This window comes from Lepidochelys kempii, chromosome 1 (assembly GCF_965140285.1).
Source record: "Lepidochelys kempii isolate rLepKem1 chromosome 1, rLepKem1.hap1, whole genome shotgun sequence".
NCBI classification, from domain to species: domain Eukaryota; kingdom Metazoa; phylum Chordata; order Testudines; family Cheloniidae; genus Lepidochelys; species Lepidochelys kempii.
The window spans coordinates 279095197-279115322 of NC_136380.1; the positions used below are offsets into that span (position 1 = coordinate 279095197).

Genomic DNA, 20126 nt, shown 5'->3' on the forward strand with positions numbered 1-20126 from the left:
ATACTACAAGCTTGAAGGGAAGTGCTATAGGTGCTCCCAGCACTAGAATCTAGAAACTAAAAGGTAAAATACACCACGTGAATTTCCTTTAGCGGTTATGCTAAACAAACAAAGCAGTTCTTAGCCCAGCCACTAGAGGCAATCTACAACAGAGATTTAGAGGTCATAAATTCTTGGTGAATCCTCTTCACACTCTCCTCCTGCCTGCAGATCACTGCCCTGTGACCATCTCCTGCAGTTATGCCAGCTCTTAAGCTGCGTTCCTCCTTCACTGCCAGTGCTTAGGCAAAAACCTCCAGCCTTCTGTTCCTTCTTGCATGCATCTTTTGGCTTTCTGCTGAGCTTGGTCCCCTCTGATCTCAGGTTGTACTTCTGTTTCCTGTACTGGAGGAATTATAGATCTACTCTAGCAGCTGGGAGTTAACTGGGAGTTAACACAGTGCCCAGTAATGAGCAAGTAGCTTCAGTTTTCATTTTGCTTTTTATTTTGTAAAACATTTAGGTATTCTGGTCTGTCTTGGGTCCGGTACTATTCAATGTTTATATTAATGATTTAGATGATGAAGTGGAGAGTTTGCTTATAAAATTTGCAAATACCTTTCAAGCTAGGAGGGGTTACTAGCTCTTTGGAGGACAGAATCGGAATGCAAAATGATCTTGATTGGAGAATTGGTCTGAGATCAATACAATGAAATTTAATAAAGACAAGTGCAAAGTGCTACACTTCAGGAAGAAAAAAATCAAATGTACAAATACAGTTGGAGTATAATGGCTAGGCAGTAGTGCTGCAGAAAAGGATGTGGGATTGTAGTGGGTCACAAATTGAATATGAGAGTCAACAGTGAGATGCTGTTGCCAAAAAAAGGCAAATGTCATTCTAAAATGTTGTAACAGGAGTGTCACACGTAGGATGTGGGGGGTAATTGGTCCATCTGTCTCACCTACTTGGCACTGGTGAAGCCTCAGCTGGAGTTCTGTGTCCAGTTTTGTGCACTACACTTTAAGTAAGATGTGGACAAATTGGAGAAAGTCCGGAGAAGAGCAATAAAAGTGATGAGGTTTAGAAAACATGACCTATGAGGAAAGGTTGAAAGAATTGGGTGTATTCTGTCTGGAGAAGACAAGGCTGAGGGGAGATATGATTACAGTCTTCAAATATGTTAAGGGCTGTCATAAAAATGATCAATTGTTCTCCATGTGCACTGTGGGAAGGACAAGAAGTAATTGGCTTAGTTTGCAGTCAGGGAGATTTAGGTTGGCTATTAGGAAAAACTTTCTCACACAGACAGTTAAGCACTGGAACAAGTTATCTAGGGAGGCTGTAGGATGATCATCACTGGAGGTTTTTAGAAACAGGTTAGAGAAACACCTGCTAAGGATGGTCTAGGTATACTTAATCCTGACTCGGCCTGGGGGGATGAACTTGATGACTGCTTGATGTCCCTTTCAGCCCTACATTTCTATATTTTTTATGATTCTGAATGGTTCTCAACTACATCTGAATTTAGAACTTTTTTAAAGATCTGCCAGCTCTTCAAAGATATGCACACGTAAGTGAAAATCTAACATTTTGATTTGACTATTTTTTCAGTCACATTGTGTCTATTGGCAGAAAGAAAAGGAGTACTAGTGTCACCTTAGAAACTAACCAATTTATTTGAGCATAAGCTTTCGTGAGCTACAGCTCACTTCATCGAATGCATTATTATATAATCAGATGTCTGTTATATCTCAAGTGAGCTATTGGGAGCGGGGAAATATTCAGCAGAGTAAATAGACTAATAACCTCCTGCAGTATGTTTATTCAGACTTCAAAATAATTGCAGTTTCTTATATTTTAAGTCATTAGCAATTTTTCTTTATTAGTCTTTTCATATTATAATATAAAAATAGTGCAAACATCTGAGTAATTTCCATATAGTTTTAATCCTGTTTAGTTCCTAATCGGCTTCAGAGCCCAACAACTTCTGTATCAACTTTAAGAGTGCAGTTGTGCTTGTCAAATTGTATTAGTTATGCGGCAGATTCTACCTTCCGGGGTCCTAAACTATGACTGACCATGCAACATTTCTGCTACAAACAGTAATTTTAGATGACAGTATTCTTTTGGTTCCTGTACATCTAGGAGGCAAATATAAGAGGAGAGGTCATTGGCATCACATGCTATTACATAACTGGGTAAAACAAAAACATGTATTTCTTTGCTTTCAACTTGAGCTTTCATACTCTGGAGATATTTACATGTACATTACTCAGACGACATCACAGACTTAATGATACACTTTAAAAGAATTTCAGCATTTACGCATGTTTTTCTGAAGCATGAATTCACAAGCAGCTTGTTGTGAAGTTTTAGGTGTTGTTAAGTTACCAATCAAAAACCAAATATGACAAAAATAATTTGATTGTAAAGACCAAAATCAAATTCACTGTTACAGTGAGACATTCTCTGTAGAAGTCTTAGAAGGATTTTCTTCTTGGAATTTACATAGTGTCACCTTTCAATTCAGAGAAGTCAAAGCTCTTGACAATTGGGTGCTATCTATTATTTCAGATAAAAGGGAAACTTGACCACTGAATGTTCTTCAGCTCTTAATGAACAAAGAGGTAACTGCCTTTTGTAAATATCAGAACCACAAAGATATCAACAACATAGAGGAAATTCAGAGAACAACAAAACCAAAATAATTAAGGGGCTTGAACGTATCGACTTCTGGAAAAGATCTAGAAAGCTGTATATAGATATCTTGGCCCAATGAGGACTACTCAATACTATGAATATAGTCTATAGCTTTTTGATGGCTGTAAATGATGACGTATAAGCAGGGGTGGAAGTAATATTAAACACTTACTGGTACGGGGGTCTGCCTCTGGGGCCCCAGAAAGGGGGGGCCGGGCTGGGGTCAGCCTCCCCAAGCCAGCCCATCTGCGCCGCCTGGCCTGCACCGCCCAGGGCTCCAGCGGTGATTTGAAAGGGCCCAGGGTTCTGGCCGCTTTTGCGATAGCATGTGGGAGCCCCAGGCCCTTTTAAATCACCAGCCCTAGGGCAGCTGCTCCTTTTGCCCACCCCTGTCAGGGAGGGTGGGGGCAAAAGGGGCAACGATGTTAAAGTGTTGCTCTGGGTGCATGGGCCGGTACCGGCTTCTTACTGGTACGCTGTACCGGCCTACTTTCACCTTGGCGTGTAAGATAATTCTGGTGATCCCTAGACATATAACTGAGGGCTAGCCTACACTGGCAACACTAAAGTGCTGCCATGGCAGCGCTTTAAGATGGCTTTTGTAGTCACAGCAGAGAGCTCTCCCAACGCTCTAAAAAAAATGGATGGCTCCCAGCGCTGGTGCACTGTTTACACTGGCACTGAAACTTGCTGCAGTCAGGGGGGTGTTTTTTCACACCCCTGAGCGAGAAAGTTGCAACGCTGTATATTGCCAGTGTAGTCAACCCATTAGAGTAATGACTTGAAATTAAGCAATGGGAAACTTAGGCTGATGACCAGGGTAAGTTCTGTAAAACCATAAGAGAGTCTCCCAAATGAAGTAGTGGAAACTCTGTTGCATAATTATTTAAAACTGGACAGCCAGAGCACTGGGGACATAGTGCAGGGACAGTCTTGCATTTGGTATAGTGATGAACAGATTACCTGATAAGTCCATATCTAACTGATACATATAGACATTAAATCTAAAGAACAAAAAGTTTATCATCAGACTGTATCTCTGCCTTACTGTAGCTAATCACTATGAATCCTCCTAAATCATTAGGTGACACGTGTAATCCTTGACATCAGCTGACACCCTTCCCAGCATCCAAGCATATGCCAACAGCCTAAAGCATTTAAGTTCCAAACAAAAAGAGCTTACATCTGGTTATTAATAAAGCTGAGTTTTCTGTACCATAGTACAGCCCCTAAGTCAGCAGTAACTACAGGATTTTAGATGGCAGTCACTTGACTTATTTGTTCATTAAAGACTGTCTAGGAATTGGAGGATGGAAAATGAAATATGCTAAAATATTACCTTTAACATCTATTCATGAGTTTTTGAAAGCATAACATTTATAGCTAAAATAGATAAATCTATCAGAACATTAGAATATAGTTAGAAATCTCTCATGCACTGTGATATGAGTACACAAAATATATAGCAAGGCTATCAGTAGGATTTGAGATTGGAGGACTGTAACTTTTATTTTCCAGAAGCAGGTATAGAAAGAGCATATATGTGTTTTGAATATCTAATTTAAACTGACTTTTATTTCTTTATATTAATGTTAAATATAATATCCCTTGGTATATGGTTTAAATGACATCACTTAACTATATGCAGTGTTGTTGTTGGACCCACAATATTAGAGACACAAGGTGGGTGAGATAATATCTTTTATTGGATCAACTTCAACTGGTGAGAGAGAGAAACTTTTGAGCTTACACAGAGCTCTTCTTCAGGTCTGGAAAACACACTCACTACTAAATACAAGGTGGAACAGATTGTTTAGTGTTAAGTAGGTAAATATTTCAAGGGACCATTCAAGGTGAAGTGCCCCATTAACACACCTCCTCTCCCTTGCCTCCATATGACTGGAGGGAACAGCTGGGGAGGGTTAGTGGGTTACAGATTGTTGTAATAAGTCATAAATTCAGTGTCTCTTTTTAGTTCATGCTTTTTAGTGTCTACCAAAGTTATGAATTTAAGCTTCCAGGCTCGTCTTTTGAAAGTGTTATGCAGGTTTCCTTTGAGGATGAGGACTGACAGGTCAGATAAAATGATTGCTTTGTGAAAAGTGTTCACCCACAGGTGATGTGATGTTTTTGTCTTTTATCATTTTCCTGTGTATAAGAGAGCTCTAGTCAGATTGTCATTTTCCGATAGTATATCAAACCTACAATAAGCTGCGTAGACAAAAGTATAACACTTTTTAAGCACTGTGGCCAAATTTTAAAAAGCAACATAGTCACTTAAGCGCTTAAATTCCACTTTCAAAAGTAACTTAGGAGCTTAAGTCTCATAGTCCATCTATTGATAGATTATAAATACTATATAAAATATACCAAAAGAGCTTAAACTTCTGAAATCAGAATAGAAAAAAATACAATGTTCATGAAACATAGTCTACAGAAAAATGTGTTTGAATAGTATTTGAAATTAACTTCTTTGCATTTCACCTTGTCTGAATTACAAAGCTGAAGAATTCATGGGATGCCTTACAATATGGTTTCTGAAAGCTGTTTATTTACCACAGAAATATTGGAAGGCCATAGAAATTACAGAGAGACTGGAGTGTTTTGTTATTTTATTTTTGTTGTAAATCCCACTAATTCCTTTGTTCCTCTTTGCTTCAAAAAAGAGCCTTTCCCTATTGCATAATATGCTGATATAACTACACAGCAGCAATAGTAGCAGCATAACTAGGGCCATTTATCACTGCGTGAAGTAATTAATGTAAAGAACAAAAGAGACTACAACATGATAATTCAATTAAACACAGAAAGCGTTAAAATACTACCTCTGAGGCATATGCCTATTAAATCCAAGAACCCTTTTTATCTTTCTTGTACTGCACATAGCATATTGACTGCCTTGAGAAGAATCCTATACATCTACATATTCAGTTTGGTTACTGGGAATGACAATATTGCAATAAAATGAATGCACCATTTAATGTGTACAGTATGTACATATCTGGCACTGGTTTAGAATAACAGACTAATGGTCAATCCCAGAGAGTTCAATGGGACTTTTGTCAGAATGACAACTGGAGACTCCTCTATTAGACTGTTACTCTTTGAGAAATTTTAGAAAATGGTATTATATGAAAGGCTTCTGTCAGGGGGTACCCACATCCCATCCGTCTCTGGGGGAGGATTGGGGAATCAGAGTTGTGATACCTCTGCGGTTGCAGTCTACCAGATGGTTCTTAGACTGACAGCAGTACAGCCTGTGGGTCAGAGTCAATATGGCTGCCCTTGGGGTTCAGGGCTGTATGGCCTAATGGCCAAAGTCAATATGGCTGCCTTTGACATTCAGGGCCTGATGTACAGATACAGGGTCAAACACCAAAGGGGGAGTGGTGGCCAGGGTAGGGGAACCCAGGCCCACCCAACTCCACCGGTTCCCGGCCCAGAGCCCGTCAGCGGCGAGTGCGTTGGCCACCCAATCAGTGGGGATCCTACTGCAACACGCTGAGCTTACATGGGTGGGAGATACAACTCACTCTGCCTCCCTGGGCCACTTCCTACCGTGTCTTCTGAACCTATAGGCCAGATATTATTGGGATCTCTAGGTTCCCTGGTGCAGGTAGCTCACTGAAACTCTAACTACTCCCGCCAGCGAACTGTAGGTAGCAGGTATCTGGATTGGTCCCTGGGATCTCTCATTCCTGCAGTCAGGGGCTGTAGCAGCGCCTTGCCTGGGGCCTCCAGCAAGCGTGCTTCCTCCTCAGTGGCCAGCCCAGATTGAGCTGAGCTGCTCTCCTTTATTGTAGCACAGCAGTTGGAGCATGCCCAGCACGGTCTGAGGGGTAGGACTTGCTCCGCCCATAGTGTGGGGTATGCACACCCCGTCACAGCTTCACATATGATATAGTCTAAATCCAGTTTTACCTTCAGTCTTGATTTCAGTGGGAGTCCTTTATGACTAAAGACTGCAAGACTGGCCCCAAAATAATATTCTGCTGACATGCTGATGATTTAATTTGAACCGAAAATGTCAAATAGAAATATTAAAGCTTTTAGTATTACACAACATGTGTAACATGTGACAATAAGACACTAATACATACATGCCTTTCTCCCATGCTGTAAGCTACAGTTGCCATAAGCAGAGGTTCATGAGTTTCATACTTCATATTTCATAGAGGGGGCCTGTCAACAAGATGTTTTTGGTAGGGGTCTAGTCATTGAAATTCATTCCCTTTATTGGTCCAAGTGTGTTTACCTTCACAGGAAGGGTGTTGGGCAGGGGTGAAAGTAACTTAAAAGGACTTACCAGTACTCCGGAGTACTGAGCCAAGATTTAAAGGTCCCAGGGCTGCGGCTGGAAGCCCCCGGGCCTTTAAATCACCCCTGGAGCTACCAGCTGCAGACACAGCTGGGAGCTTAGGAGCGATTTAAAGGGCTCCGGGCTCCGTCCGCCGCTACCACCGCAGAGCTCCAGGACCTTTAAATCACTGCCGGAGCCCTGCTGCCGCTACCCCAGGGGCTCTGGCAGTGGGACTCAGGCAGCCCTTTACAGGGCCCAGGGCTCCCCGCAGTGACGGGAGCCCCGGGCCCTTTAAAGCATTGCTGGAGCCTTGCCACCGCTACCCCAGGGGCTCTGGCAGCAGGGCTCGGGTGGTGCTTTAAAGGGCCAGGGCTCCATCCGCTGCGGGGAGCCCGGGGCCCTTTAAAGCACCAGCCCGGGGAAGCCGGTCCGGTCTGACATGGCGTACTGGCTCTTGCCGGTACGCTGTACCGGACCGTACCAGCTTACTTTCACTTCTGGTGTTGGGGGTGTTATAAGCTTGTATATGAGGGTAGAGGACTTCAGTTTAGTGTGGGGGTGCTTGGGTGGTGATGGTGGCCTTTGGTATACAGGAGGTCAGACTAGGTGATCGAGGGGTCCCTCAGAGCCATAAACTCTAGGACTCTTATCACTTTTTTTGTTTTAGTTCATGGATGCTGGAACTAGGGATGTAGGGGTGCTGCAGCACTCCCTGACTTGAAGTGGTTTCCATTATATACAGGGTTTACAGTTTGGTTCAATGCCTCTCAGCACCCCACTATAAAAATTCTTCCAGCACCCCTGTTTTAGTTGGTAATTTCAGGTTTGAAGGTAAAAAAGATACTGTCAGCTTCACTGATTGGCAATTGTAATTTTAACCATGTCTCAGTGTTCTGAATGGGTGCTTTTCATCAGCTGTGGCCAGGGTTTTTGTAGAAAAAGTGTCTCTGTGGTATTTTTATTGTTTTTTTTAAATCAGTTAAAACCTAAACAAATCAAAAGTAGAATATTACCAACCTCACAGGAAAGTTATGCACCTTAGGCTCTGATTCTGGAAAGCACTTTAGTGTACACTTAAGTTCATTTCTTTTTATGTCAGTTTTTAATCACCTGCTTAACTTAAAGCACCTGCTAAAGTCCTATTAATTCAATGGGACTTTAGCTGGTGCTTAAAGTTAAATAAATGCTTAAATACTGTCCTGAATAGGATGCTTTCTTGAACTGGTACCTTAAAATGCTAACATGGTAGAGGTTTTTGAGATCATTGGATGGACAGTGCTATAGAAGCAGCTTATTGTTGTTATTGATTATGGTATTGCAATTAATTTGCTTCCCAATCTCTAATCAAAATAATTTGACGTGTTCAGAAATAATTTGCTAAACTGTAGGCCAGATCCTCAGCTATTTCAACTGGCCAAGCTCTGAAGCTGACTTTGACCCTATGACTTTCTAGAATCCTTTAGTTACACATAGTTATGAATTATGTACCAGTAAATACATATTATTATAGACGATAATACTTATCTATGCTATTTTAATTTTTAAAAGTCCAGAAAGGCTGCAGTATAAAGTTACTTAAATATTAAATCCTAAATGTTACAATGCAGATTAATTTTGGGAATACACTCCAAAATGTACATTTAAAATAATCTTTGTGTTTATTTCCTTTTTATAGGAATTTGCTGCACTGACAAAAGAGTTAAATGTGTGTAGGGAGCAACTGCTTGAAAAAGAAGAAGAGATTTCAGAACTGAAGGCTGAAAGAAACAACACAAGAGTAAGTATATAGTAGAATTTTTATACGTGTATGCTTTTAGGACTAACTTTGTATGAAGCAGAAGGAATACAACTGTGTGCCTACACCTGTTAATTTCCTTTAATAATAATCATAATCCTGACATAAGCATATCAAGTTTGTAATAACTTGTTTATTTTGTGTAACAAGATAAGTTTACTACAATTCTTCTACAAGAAAGTGTGATATATTTTATGTGAGGGAAACAAACCATTATAATTTTGACCATAATGTGCTTAATACACTTTAACCTGATATTGTGGCCCCATGAAGTTGATGGACGTTTTGCTGTTGACTTCAGCAAGGCCAGGATTTCACAGTCCTGTAAAACTTGAGGGCCACATTCTCCTCATACTTACTTGAATGCAGAATTTGACTGATAGTGTACATTGGTTTGTATTGTAATCAGGTTTGAAAACATAAAGAAATCACCCGTTTAGATCTAAAATACTGTAGCTCTTGAATAATTAGTGCCAATTTTAAATGGGGGCATATCTGTAATGTGTAGATAGGTGCATATATATTCATATCCATTAAAAATGCTGCGTGCTGATGCATATGGTGAATTTGATGCTGTTCATAAGTTTCTAATGGAAAGAATCACTCAAGAAAAGCTAATGGTCAATAATAGGCATTTACTAAATGAGAAATGCCATCTTCAGGGCTCAGCAGGAGCTAAATCAAGCTCTGACATCGACACCACTTTTGCAAACCATGAAACTTAGGCAATCTGTTCCTGTGCTAGGTGAAGAGAAATCAACAAGAGATTTATTAGGGCAACTAATACACCAGTGAATAAAGGTTATAGAACGTGATGGCCTTGCTAGAGGGTACATTTGAAATCCTGGCAGCTAAAGTTAATAAACTTACCAATGTGTTATGGAATGGAGAAGCAGTTAGACATGGAAGATGAAGACCTAAGAGATGGGAAAAATACACTATATAGTAAATGCAGATAAACTAATGTACTCATCCAAACCAAGGCTATGGAAAGAAGAATGGAACAACTTGACAATCAAGTCAGAGACACAAGGTGGGTGAGGTAGTATCTTTTATTGGACCAATTGAACTTTTCACCCATATTGTCTCTCTAATATCATGGGACCAACACAACTACAACTGCAGACATTCAAGAATGTTTGAGATATCTGCAACTGTGAAACAAACACAAGTCTTATCCTGATGAATCTGCATTAGAATTACAGTAACTTTAACTCCCATAAACCTAAACATCAAAGTGTACTTTTTAGCACTATTGTGCATGTGCTATAAGTGACTTTGTAAAAATGACATTTGTTACATATTTATTTCCTCTCCATGATCTTGGTACCATATTAATTGAATTCAGTTTTTATTTTTTTATGTCAGCATTGCAAGGTCAACCTGGTATCTGCAAGAACAATCAGTGTTGAGAGTTCTTTGTTGAATAAATAATGCGTGTCACAAACTGGCTGGTACCATACTGTACAGTCACCAATCTTTTGCAAGTGGACCCATGTGCTTCCAAGGCCACTGGGCTTGGGTAGAGTCTAGTCACTGTTTCTAGTGCTAGGACTATAGGGCAGACTCATACCTCTTGTTAGACATACTTCTTTGGGATGTGGAGTACCACCACTCAGCTCCCCTTTATCCTGAAATTAGTGTCTGAGACCTCCTGAGCCACTTTCCCTCTCCCCCTGTCGCATATACAAACTCCCCAAGAGCTCTGCCTAGGCTCTGGGCACTCTGAGATTCTAGTTTAGTCCCTGTAGGGACAAAGAGGCAGGAAAGCAAAGAACACAGGCTTATCAAAGGAATTTCTTAACCACAGAATCTTTACTCTTAAAGCACTCAAGAGTTACAGATCTTTGAAAATAAAACCAAAGACCTGAGAAACACCCTTCATTGGTCTGATCTCACCCCTTCTGTGACTCTGAGGTTTGTCAGTGTTTCAGGCTTGGCAGAGACCCTCCTGTTCTAACCTTCCTGCAAGACCTCCCTAAAGGTGAGAATGGTCAGCCCTCTCACCCAGAGAAGCACTGCGCCCTTAAGTAAACTCTCTGTCTCTTAGCCATGTGCTTCACTGGGATGCTACAGCCCCCTCCCCCAGTCATGCTTACCTTACCTGCAGGCCTCTGCATAGAAAAAACATTGTTCCATGTGGATGAGAGACAATCAAAGTTGCTGGCTCCAGATCAGTCTTGGTGCCTTCAATGAAGTTTCAAACACCTTTCTGGACAGGGTACTGTCTGTAATTCAGTACAATAAGCCACCCTCAGGCAAGTTTACAGATGTGTTCAGCATGTTACTCCAAAATAGAATTCACAATCTGATACAGACATGTGTTGTTCTCAGAATATAATGCTGCGAAAACAGCCTACTAAACAAACAAAAGTATTCTAATAAACTAATAATATAGCAAGAGCCAAGATATAGTGTGGCATTTGGAAGAGGAAACCAAGCCAAAATAAGTGAGACCAACTGACTCTCCCCTTGTTTGAACCCAGCCCCCTCACTACATTTGATACAACCATAGGCAGGCTTACCTAGCTTCTCCAGATGCTTTCGCTCTCAGAAGTCTTTATGCCCATGACAGATATTGCAACCACATGCAGTATCTTTATGGACCATATTGTATTAAGCGTATGAATGGTGGTCCAGGGATTGTATGCAGTTCCAGGGCGGGGAGATTGCCACAGCTCCTCCAGGCAGTAAGAACAGTGGATGAGAGGGTGAATTATAGGTTATAACCACTTCCAGAGAGGTGCCACCCCTGGGAGAGGTTTGCATATACTGGTTCAAACTGGATTTTCCAGAGACCAACAGACAAAGAAAGGGCTTTTGGTATAAAAAGACTGTATTTAAACTGACTCAGGGTCTTCTTTCTGATCCAGCAAACAGGCAGGATCTTCTGTCCAAGGGGGGCAACCCTTGCGGAAGGGTTGGAAAGACTTTGGCCTGCCAGGGCCCCATAAGACTGATGGGTGACTCCTGGTATGTTTAGTATGGCGTTTTATATCTGTGTATGATTTTTGTTATGTTTTCTCTGGAGTGCTTTTACCTTAAGAATAAATGTGCTTACTGAAAAAGGGCTGTGTGGTAACTTATAACTGCTGGCAGTACACTGTTCACAGAGAAAGCAAAGCACGGGCTCTGTCCTTTAGTCATACTGGCTTTCTGGGGATGTCTCAGTGTAGCCAGAGAGCTGTGCAGCCTTAAAACCCTGGACAGGATGGGGAGAGGCAAGGGTCTCCACCGGGGAGAGGTAATGGTTGCAAGCTAGAAACCTTAAGTGTGTGCCCGCAATGCACCATAGAGGAGGAATACAGGTGCAGTTATCCTGAAACTGTGACAATCTCTTCCTCTTTTGAAGAATAGAGCCTCTTAAAATGCCCTGATACTCTGATTTTCAGAAACAAGTCTAGCCCAAATTCTTCACATGCTGCTGAGAGAAAAGGAAGGAGGAACTCCTGCCCGTATGCTCATTGGCATTCCATTCTATGGAAACCTTAAACTTAGGCACAAAGAAAGCAGGGTCTCAGCTCCCTGCCTCAGCCAGAGCCCCCCAGGAAAATGTCTATTCCTTCTCACAGTGTTTCTTAAGTGCTGCCCTGCAGTGTGTTTCTTCCCTGGGATGAGATACTCACCTTTGGCCTTATCCATGTGTTTTCTGTTTCTTACATTATCATAAGATACAATAGAAATTAGGGCTGTCAATTGCAGTTCATACCTGTGATTAACTGAAAGTAAAATTAATGTGTAATTTTCTTTAATGTGTTAATTGCATACCTGGGGGGGGGCAGGGCGACAGATAGGGGGCTAAAGCCTCAGCCCATACCTAGATGCGGGGTGGGGCTGGAGCAGCCCAGTTCCAGAGGTGGCAGTAGGAGATGTGTGTGTGCGGGTGGTGGTGGGGGGGCAGGGGTTGGAGGAGCCCCAGCCAGCAGCTTCCCGGGGAGGCACAGGGGGGCTGGAGCCGCACACCCTGAACCCCGAGAGGGGCTAGATCCCTAAGCCCCATGCTGGGCTGAAGCTCAAAGCCCAAAGGGGCTAAAGCCCCATTCCAGGCTGAAGCCCAGAGCCCCACACCCCGAGAGGTGCTGAAGCCCACACAATGCACCCTGAGGGGGGCTGAAGCCCCATGCCGGACTGAAGCCCCGAGCCCAATGCCCTGAGGGGGGCTGAAGCCCGGAGCCCCCAGCCCTCATCCTATATTTGAAAATATAGAAAACCCCCAAAATATTTAAATAAATGGTATTTTAATATTGTTTAACAGTGCAATCAAAAGTGCAATTAATTGTGATTAATTTTTAATCACTTGACAGCCCTAGTAGAATTATCTTTCATTTCAGAACATAGTTTGCAATTCTTTCAACATGTGAGGCAAAATAGAACAGTACTGGACCACCTGTATCTATATTGCCTGGCTCTGCACTGATGACAGCAAGACAAATATGTTTTTGACAGTAAAATCGTTTCATGTGACTTTGAAAAAGTAGAAAGAGTAGAAATTTCTATAGTAACTTTTGTATTGAGCAGAGGCGCTGACTTTCTAATGTGCCAGGGGGTGCTTGACCCCCCCCCAAGCTGTGCCCCAGGCCCTGCCCCCATTCCTCCCTGCCACTGCCCTGATCCCACTCCACTCCAGCCCCTCCTGTACCCCATTCTGCCCCCTCCCATGAGTGCATCTCACTCTCATTCCTTCCCCTCCCCACAGTGTGTCCTGCATGCCACGGAACAGCTGGTGTGCGGCGGGCGGGAAACACTGGAAGGGAGGGGGAGGCACTGATCAGTGGAGCTGTTGGTGGGCAGAAGGTGCTGGGAGTTGGAGGAGGAGAGCTGGCTGCTGGTGCATGCTCAGCAACCACCATTTTTTCCCCATGGGTGTTCCAGCCCCGGAGCACCCAAGGAATAGGTGCCTATGCTACTGTCTAATTTCAGTTTTGAAAGAATAACCAGCCCTACAGTATATGGAAAGGTATTCTAGGATCTCTTCTAGAGCTGGAACACAGACCAATGTGGTACATTAATTGTGATAATCTCAAATATCAGGGAATATCAAAGGAGGCCAAAACTAAAAATGAACATATATGTTATGTTAAAATGAGGACATTCTTTTCTTTTCTGACCTGAGCCAGTTGATAATTCTTAGTTAAATTATCCCTTCTTTTCCCAACAAAGTTGCAGTTTGTAATCAGAATGAATGTAAATGCAGGTGGGGGTAAGGATACAGTAAAGTATCTGCCTAAATTAACAGTTCAGTAAGCAAACTTTTTATATTGTTTCTGAAAACTGCTGAAGAATATACTGTAGTAAACTTGATAACATTTTTTAGTTACTTAATGCTAATGGGTAAGGTCCTTGTTTAAAATAGAAATTAAAAGTAAAATTCCATTTGTCTTCTTCTATATTCTGTAAATATAATCGTTTGGAGGAGAAAAGCAGGACTCAGAAGTCCAAGGTAATAGATTTAAGAGAGAAAACACATTTCATGTGAGTTCAGTGTTTTGGAAAGTGCTGGCTGACAGCCCTGGAGAATGATGGTCCCTGTACATAGAACATTTGCAGAACAAGAAGTGACAGTGTAAGCTTCCTCAAACTGACCTGCTGATCTGGAAGACCAGCCAGAGCAAGACGATAGCTCAATCTCTTTGCCTGTTTAATCTTTTGAGGCTGTGAACAAAGGTACCAGTTACTGTGAAATGTGGTGGCTTTTTTGTGATTTAGATGGGAACTAGACATCAAGCACATGTCATAGAAGGCACTAAACATCCATTAGATGGTAACACACTTCTGTCACTAGTGATCTAGCTGGATAATTGCTAGCACTCTAGAGGTGAAAGGCTATATGTTTCTTTACAGATCCTTCCACCTACCTAGTTACCCAGAAGTCATACATATTTAAGGGAAAACAATTTGAAATATCTCTGAAATATCTTTAGAAAATTGAAAACGCCTGCCCTAATGTACTCGCATGCTTGAGAATACTGTTGTACTGAGCCTAAACTATGCTTTATCAATGCAGACGTTATGTTTAAGCACTGTATAATACTCTGGTCTTAATTTTTTAGGGAATTGCTATTCAGAATTTACAAATAATTAAAATATTAAAAATGGATTATAAACCATGAAAAATGTGCTTTCCTATTGAAACACATTTCTCTTTGTCATATGTAAAAAGTACAAAATGTATATTATATGAGTATATTTATAAAACATATATTTCGTTATTTTACAATAAGTTAGCTCTACATTAAGCTACACAAATAGAATTGAAAGCTACTCTAAAATTCCAGTAATTAGCATGTTACAAATCATGAAGCAGCTTGTTTTGAGATAATTCTTTGTTCATCCACAATGTATAAAAACAAAACCAAGCATTCCTTCCATCTCTCCAGAGGAAGGTGAAGGAAATTATGTATTGGAACAATTCAGGGAGGCTTTAATTACTAATTAGTTAGAACAGTACAAAAAAAACAAAAAAAACAAAAAAACAGGAACATTTGCTCTTTCATAACTGTGTAACCCAGCATCATACATGTTGAATCTTCCATACATTTATTGCATCATTTAAAAAGTACACTGAAAGCTAGATGCTCACAGTGTAAGTTTGAATAACTATCTTTGATTTCAGTGGAAATAAACCATTCTACACACATTCTACACCAATTGAGGATCTGACCCTAAGTATCTAGATCCAAAATTAGTGGTATAAAAACAAGCATCCTACAACAAAAGAACAAAATGATTAGGGTTTTTTTTTTAAACTTTAACTGACAATGTAGTACATTTGGATTTAGTCATTCTCTTGCATTGTGTTAGTGCAGGAATGCCTGAAAGTAAACCCTATTAGAAACTGACCAATTACTCCTTATGGTGCACTCTCTGTGCAATACTAGATCTAATTTTAAGATCCTGATCTTCAAGATCCTCACTAGACAGGCTGTGTCAGGGGCCATCTCTCTTTATGATCATGAACTTCTTGACAACACCAGTCATCAGGAGCTTATGGAGTCAACAGCACTGAAATGGGAGGCTCTTAGGAGCAGGAGGCTGGACCACAGTGATGTTTGGCCTGGGTCTGATAATCTCCCTTTCTCTAGATATTAGTAAAATCATGGATCTCACTATGTGCAGTTTTCAGAGTAGCAGCCATGTTAGTCTGTATCCGCAAAAAAGAAAAGGAGTACTTGTGGCACTTTAGAGACTAACAGATTTGAGCATAAGCTCTTGTGAGCCACAGCTCACTTCATCAGATTTGTCACAATCCACAAAGTATGTATATAAGGGAGGAATGGAGAATGCAGTCTTTTAGGCCGTGTAATTATGTAATCTTCATTAACCCTCAAACACAAATGATGGATGCATTATAAACTTGTACATGTAGCACCAGGTTAAGAAGGCCTCCTGTCATAAATATAAAGGGAAGGGTAAACCCCTTTAAAATCCCTCCTGGCCAGAGGAAAAATCCTCTCACCTGTAAAGGGTTAAGAAGCTAAAGGTAACCTCGCTGGCACCTGACCAAAATGACCAATGAGGAGACAAGATACTTTCAAAAGCTGGGAGGAGAGAGAGAAACAAAGGGTCTGGGTCTGTCTATATGGTGCTTTTGCTGGGGATAGACCAGAAATGGAGTCTTAGAACTTTTAGTAAGTAATCTAGCTAAGTATGCATTAGATTATGATTTCTTTAAATGGCTGAGAAAAGAATTGTGCTGAATAGAATGACTATTTCTGTCTGTGTGTCTTTTTTGTAACTTAAGGTTTTGCCTAGAGGGATTCTCTAGGTTTTGAATCTAATTACCCTGTAAGGTACCTACCATACTGATTTTACAGGGGTGATTCCTATACTCCTATTTACTTCTATTTCTATTAAAAATCTTCTTGTAAGAAAACTGAATGCTTTTTCATTGTTCTTAGATCCAAGGGTTTGGGTCTGTGGTCACCTATGCAAATTGGTGAGGATTTTTACCAAACCTTTCCCAGGAAGTGGGGTGCAAGGGTTGGGAGGATTTTGGGGGGAAAGATGTGTCCAAACTATGTTTCCCAGTAAACCCAGTTAGAGTTTGGTGGTGGCAGTGGTTATTCCAAGGACAAAGGATAAAATTAATTTGTACCTTGGGGAAGTTTTAACCTAAGCTGGTAAAAGTAAGCTTAGGAGGTTTTCATGCAGGTCCCCACATCTGTACCCTAGAGTTCAGAGTGGGGGAGGAACCTTGACACCTTCATTGAAAGGAGAAGAGGAGGGGGCGTGGGTTGCTCATCTTGTGTCTACCTGCCACTACTATGATCCCTGCAGCCCGTGGCAGGTGGAGATGGTCTTTTGTCCCATATAATGAGATTGGAAGCACCTCTGTGACTGTTTGACATTATGATTTTATAGTGAGCTCAGCAGCCTCATTGCTTGGCCAGCCACACATGCTGCGCTCTTGCTGTTTTCTGCCTCTTGTTTGCAAATCACACTAATGTGATCAGTATAATGGGATGTGTGAGATAATGACTATATACTACATAACACAGAACTATATTAAACTAAAACACAAGAGGAAAGAGACAATCAAGCAATCCCAGACCTAAAAATCCCTTAGTAACCACCCTTTGGTGGTGGTTCTTTTTCCCCCTGTTCTACTACCAAAAGTAAGAATCTGTGTTACATATCACAGACTGACAATAGATATTCAGGGGTCTGTTAATAAAATTAGCTCAGATGCTCTAGAGGCAATCCCATCAATTAGAGGCCAGTAGGCCTAATTTCAGTACCAGGTAAACTGGTGGAAACTATAGTAAAGAAAAGAATTATCAATATATAGATGAACGTAATTTGTGTGGGAAGAGTCAACATGGTTTTTGTAAAGGAAAATCATGCTTCACCAATCTACTAGACTTCTTTGAGGGGGTCAACAAGCATGTGGACAAAGGGATCCAGTGGATATGGTGTACTTAGATTTTCAGAAAGCCTTTGACAAGGTCTCTCACCAAAGGCTCTTAAGCAGAGTAAACTGTCATCGGATAAAGGAAGGTCCTCTCATGGATCAGTAACTGGTTAAAAGATAGGAATTAAATGGTCAGTTTTCAGAATAGAGAGAGGTAAACACTGGAGTCCTCCAAGGTCTGTACTGGGATGGGACCAGTACAGTTCAGAATGTTCATAAATGATCTGAAAAAAGGGATAAACAGTGAGGTGGCAAAACTTGCAGATACAAAACTACTCAAGATAGTTCAGTCCAAAGCAGCCTGCGAAGAGTTACAAAGGGATCTCACAAAACTGGGTGTCTGGGCAACAAAATGGCAGATGAAATTCAATATTGAGATATGCAAAGTAATGCACATAATCCCAACTATACATATAAAATGATGGGGTCTAAATTAGCTGTTATCACTCAAGAAAGAGATCATGGAGTCATTGTGGATCGTTCTCTGAAAACATCCACTCAATCTGCAGCGGCAGTCAAAAAAAGCTAACAGAATGTTAGGATCAATTAGGAAAGGAATAGATAATAAGACAGAAAAGGTCATAATGCCACTATATAAATCCAGGATACTCCCACATCTTGAATACTGCGTGCAGATGTGGTTTTCCCATCTCAAAAAAGATATATTGGAATAGGTAAAGGTACAGAAAAGGGCAAGAAAAATTATTAGGAGGTTGGAACAGCTTCCATAAACTGAGAGATTATTAAGAGTGGGAGGAGAAGCTCAGAGTTCCTGATTTAGATCTTATCTACATTTCGTTTTTGTATCATTGGTCTGGAAGTATTTCTTCACCCAACGCAAGTCAACCTGTGGAACTCTTTGCCAGAGGATGTTATGAAGGCCAAGACTAGAACAGGGTTAAAAAAGAACTAGATAAATTCATGGAGGATAGGTCCATCAACAGCTATTAGACAGTATGAGCAGGGATGATGTCCCTAGCCTCCGTTTGCCAGCTGAGAATGGGCGGCAGGGGTTGGATCACTTGATGATTACCTGTTCTGTTCAATCCCTCTGGGGCACCTGGCATTGGCCACTGTTGGAAGACACAATACTGGACTAGATGGACCTTTGTTCTGACTCAGTACGACTGTTCTTCTTGTAACTTATTTTTAAGATTAGATTGTTACAAACTTGTTTGCATCTTTTCTGAATATTAAGATATAGCTACAAGTATGTTATAGCCAGGTGTTTGAGAATATAATATAGCTGTGGACATTTTAGTTGTGTTATAAAATGTTCAGCCTGGTTAAAGAAATTGTGTGAGGTTTCTGTTTTCTGTCACCAAGGTCAAGAAAACGTCAGGAAGATAAAACCTCTTTAGTCATAATACCATGTTTATTATCCCTAAAGGTGTGTTACACAAACTCAGATAAGCTGCATTTTAAACTTTACCTTGTTTTAACTTTATACTATTTCACAGAATTGTAGAATATCAGGGTTGGAAGGGATCTCAGGAGGTCATCTAGTCCAACCCCCTGCTCAAAGCAGGACCAATCCCCAACTAAATCATCCCAGCCAGGGCTTTGTCAAGCCTGACCTTAAAAACTTCTACGGAAGGAGATTCCACCACCTCCCTAGGTAACGAATTCCAGTGTTTCACTACCCTCCTAGTGAAAGTTTTTCTTAATATCCAACCTAAATCTCCCCCACTGCAACTTGAGACCATTACTCCTCGTTCTATCATCTGCTACCACTGAGAACAGTCTAGAGCCATCCTCTTTGGAACCCCCTTTCAGGTAGTTGAAAGCAGCTATCAAATCCCCCTTCATTCTTCTCTTCCACAGACGAAACAATCCCGTTCCCTCAGCCTCTCCCCATAAGTCATGTGTTCCAGGCCCCTAATCATTTTTGTTGCCCTCCGCTGGAGGCTTTCCCATTTTTTCACATCCTTCTTGTAGTGTGGGGCCCAAAACTTCACACAGTACTCCACATGAGGCCTCACCAATGTCGAATTGAGGGGAACGATCACGTCCCTCGATCTGCTGGCAATGCCCCTACTTATACATCCCCAAATGCCATTGGCCTTCTTGGCAACAAGGGCACACTGTTGACTCATATCCAGCTTCTCGTCCACTGTAACCCCTAGGTCCTTTTCTGCACAACTGCTGCCTAGCCATTCGGTCCCTAGTCTGTAGCTGTGTATGGGATTCTTCTGTCCTAAGTGCAGGACGCTGCACTTGTCCTTATTGAACCTCATCAGATTTCTTTTGGCCCAATCCTCTAATTTGTCTAGGGCCCTCTGTATCCTATCCCTACCCTCCAGTGTATCTACCTCTCCTCCCAGTTTAGTGTCATCTGCAAATTTGCTGAGGGTGCAATCCACACCATCCTCTGGATCTTAATGAAGATATTGAAGAAAACCGGCCCAAGGACCGACCCCTGGGGCACTCCACTTGATAC

General features: G+C 41.4%; 1 protein-coding gene across 6 annotated transcripts in view; it reads left to right on the top strand.

The window, feature by feature from the left end:
• PPFIA2 (PPFI scaffold protein A2) overlaps positions 1 to 20126 on the top strand; it is a 619889-nt gene that overhangs the window by 345670 nt on the left and 254093 nt on the right. For all 6 annotated transcript variants that reach the window (XM_073327625.1, XM_073327626.1, XM_073327628.1 and 3 more), the window contains one exon: positions 8656 to 8757. In XM_073327625.1, the coding sequence (XP_073183726.1) occupies positions 8656 to 8757 (102 nt within the window). The remainder of the gene's footprint in view (positions 1 to 8655; positions 8758 to 20126) is intronic.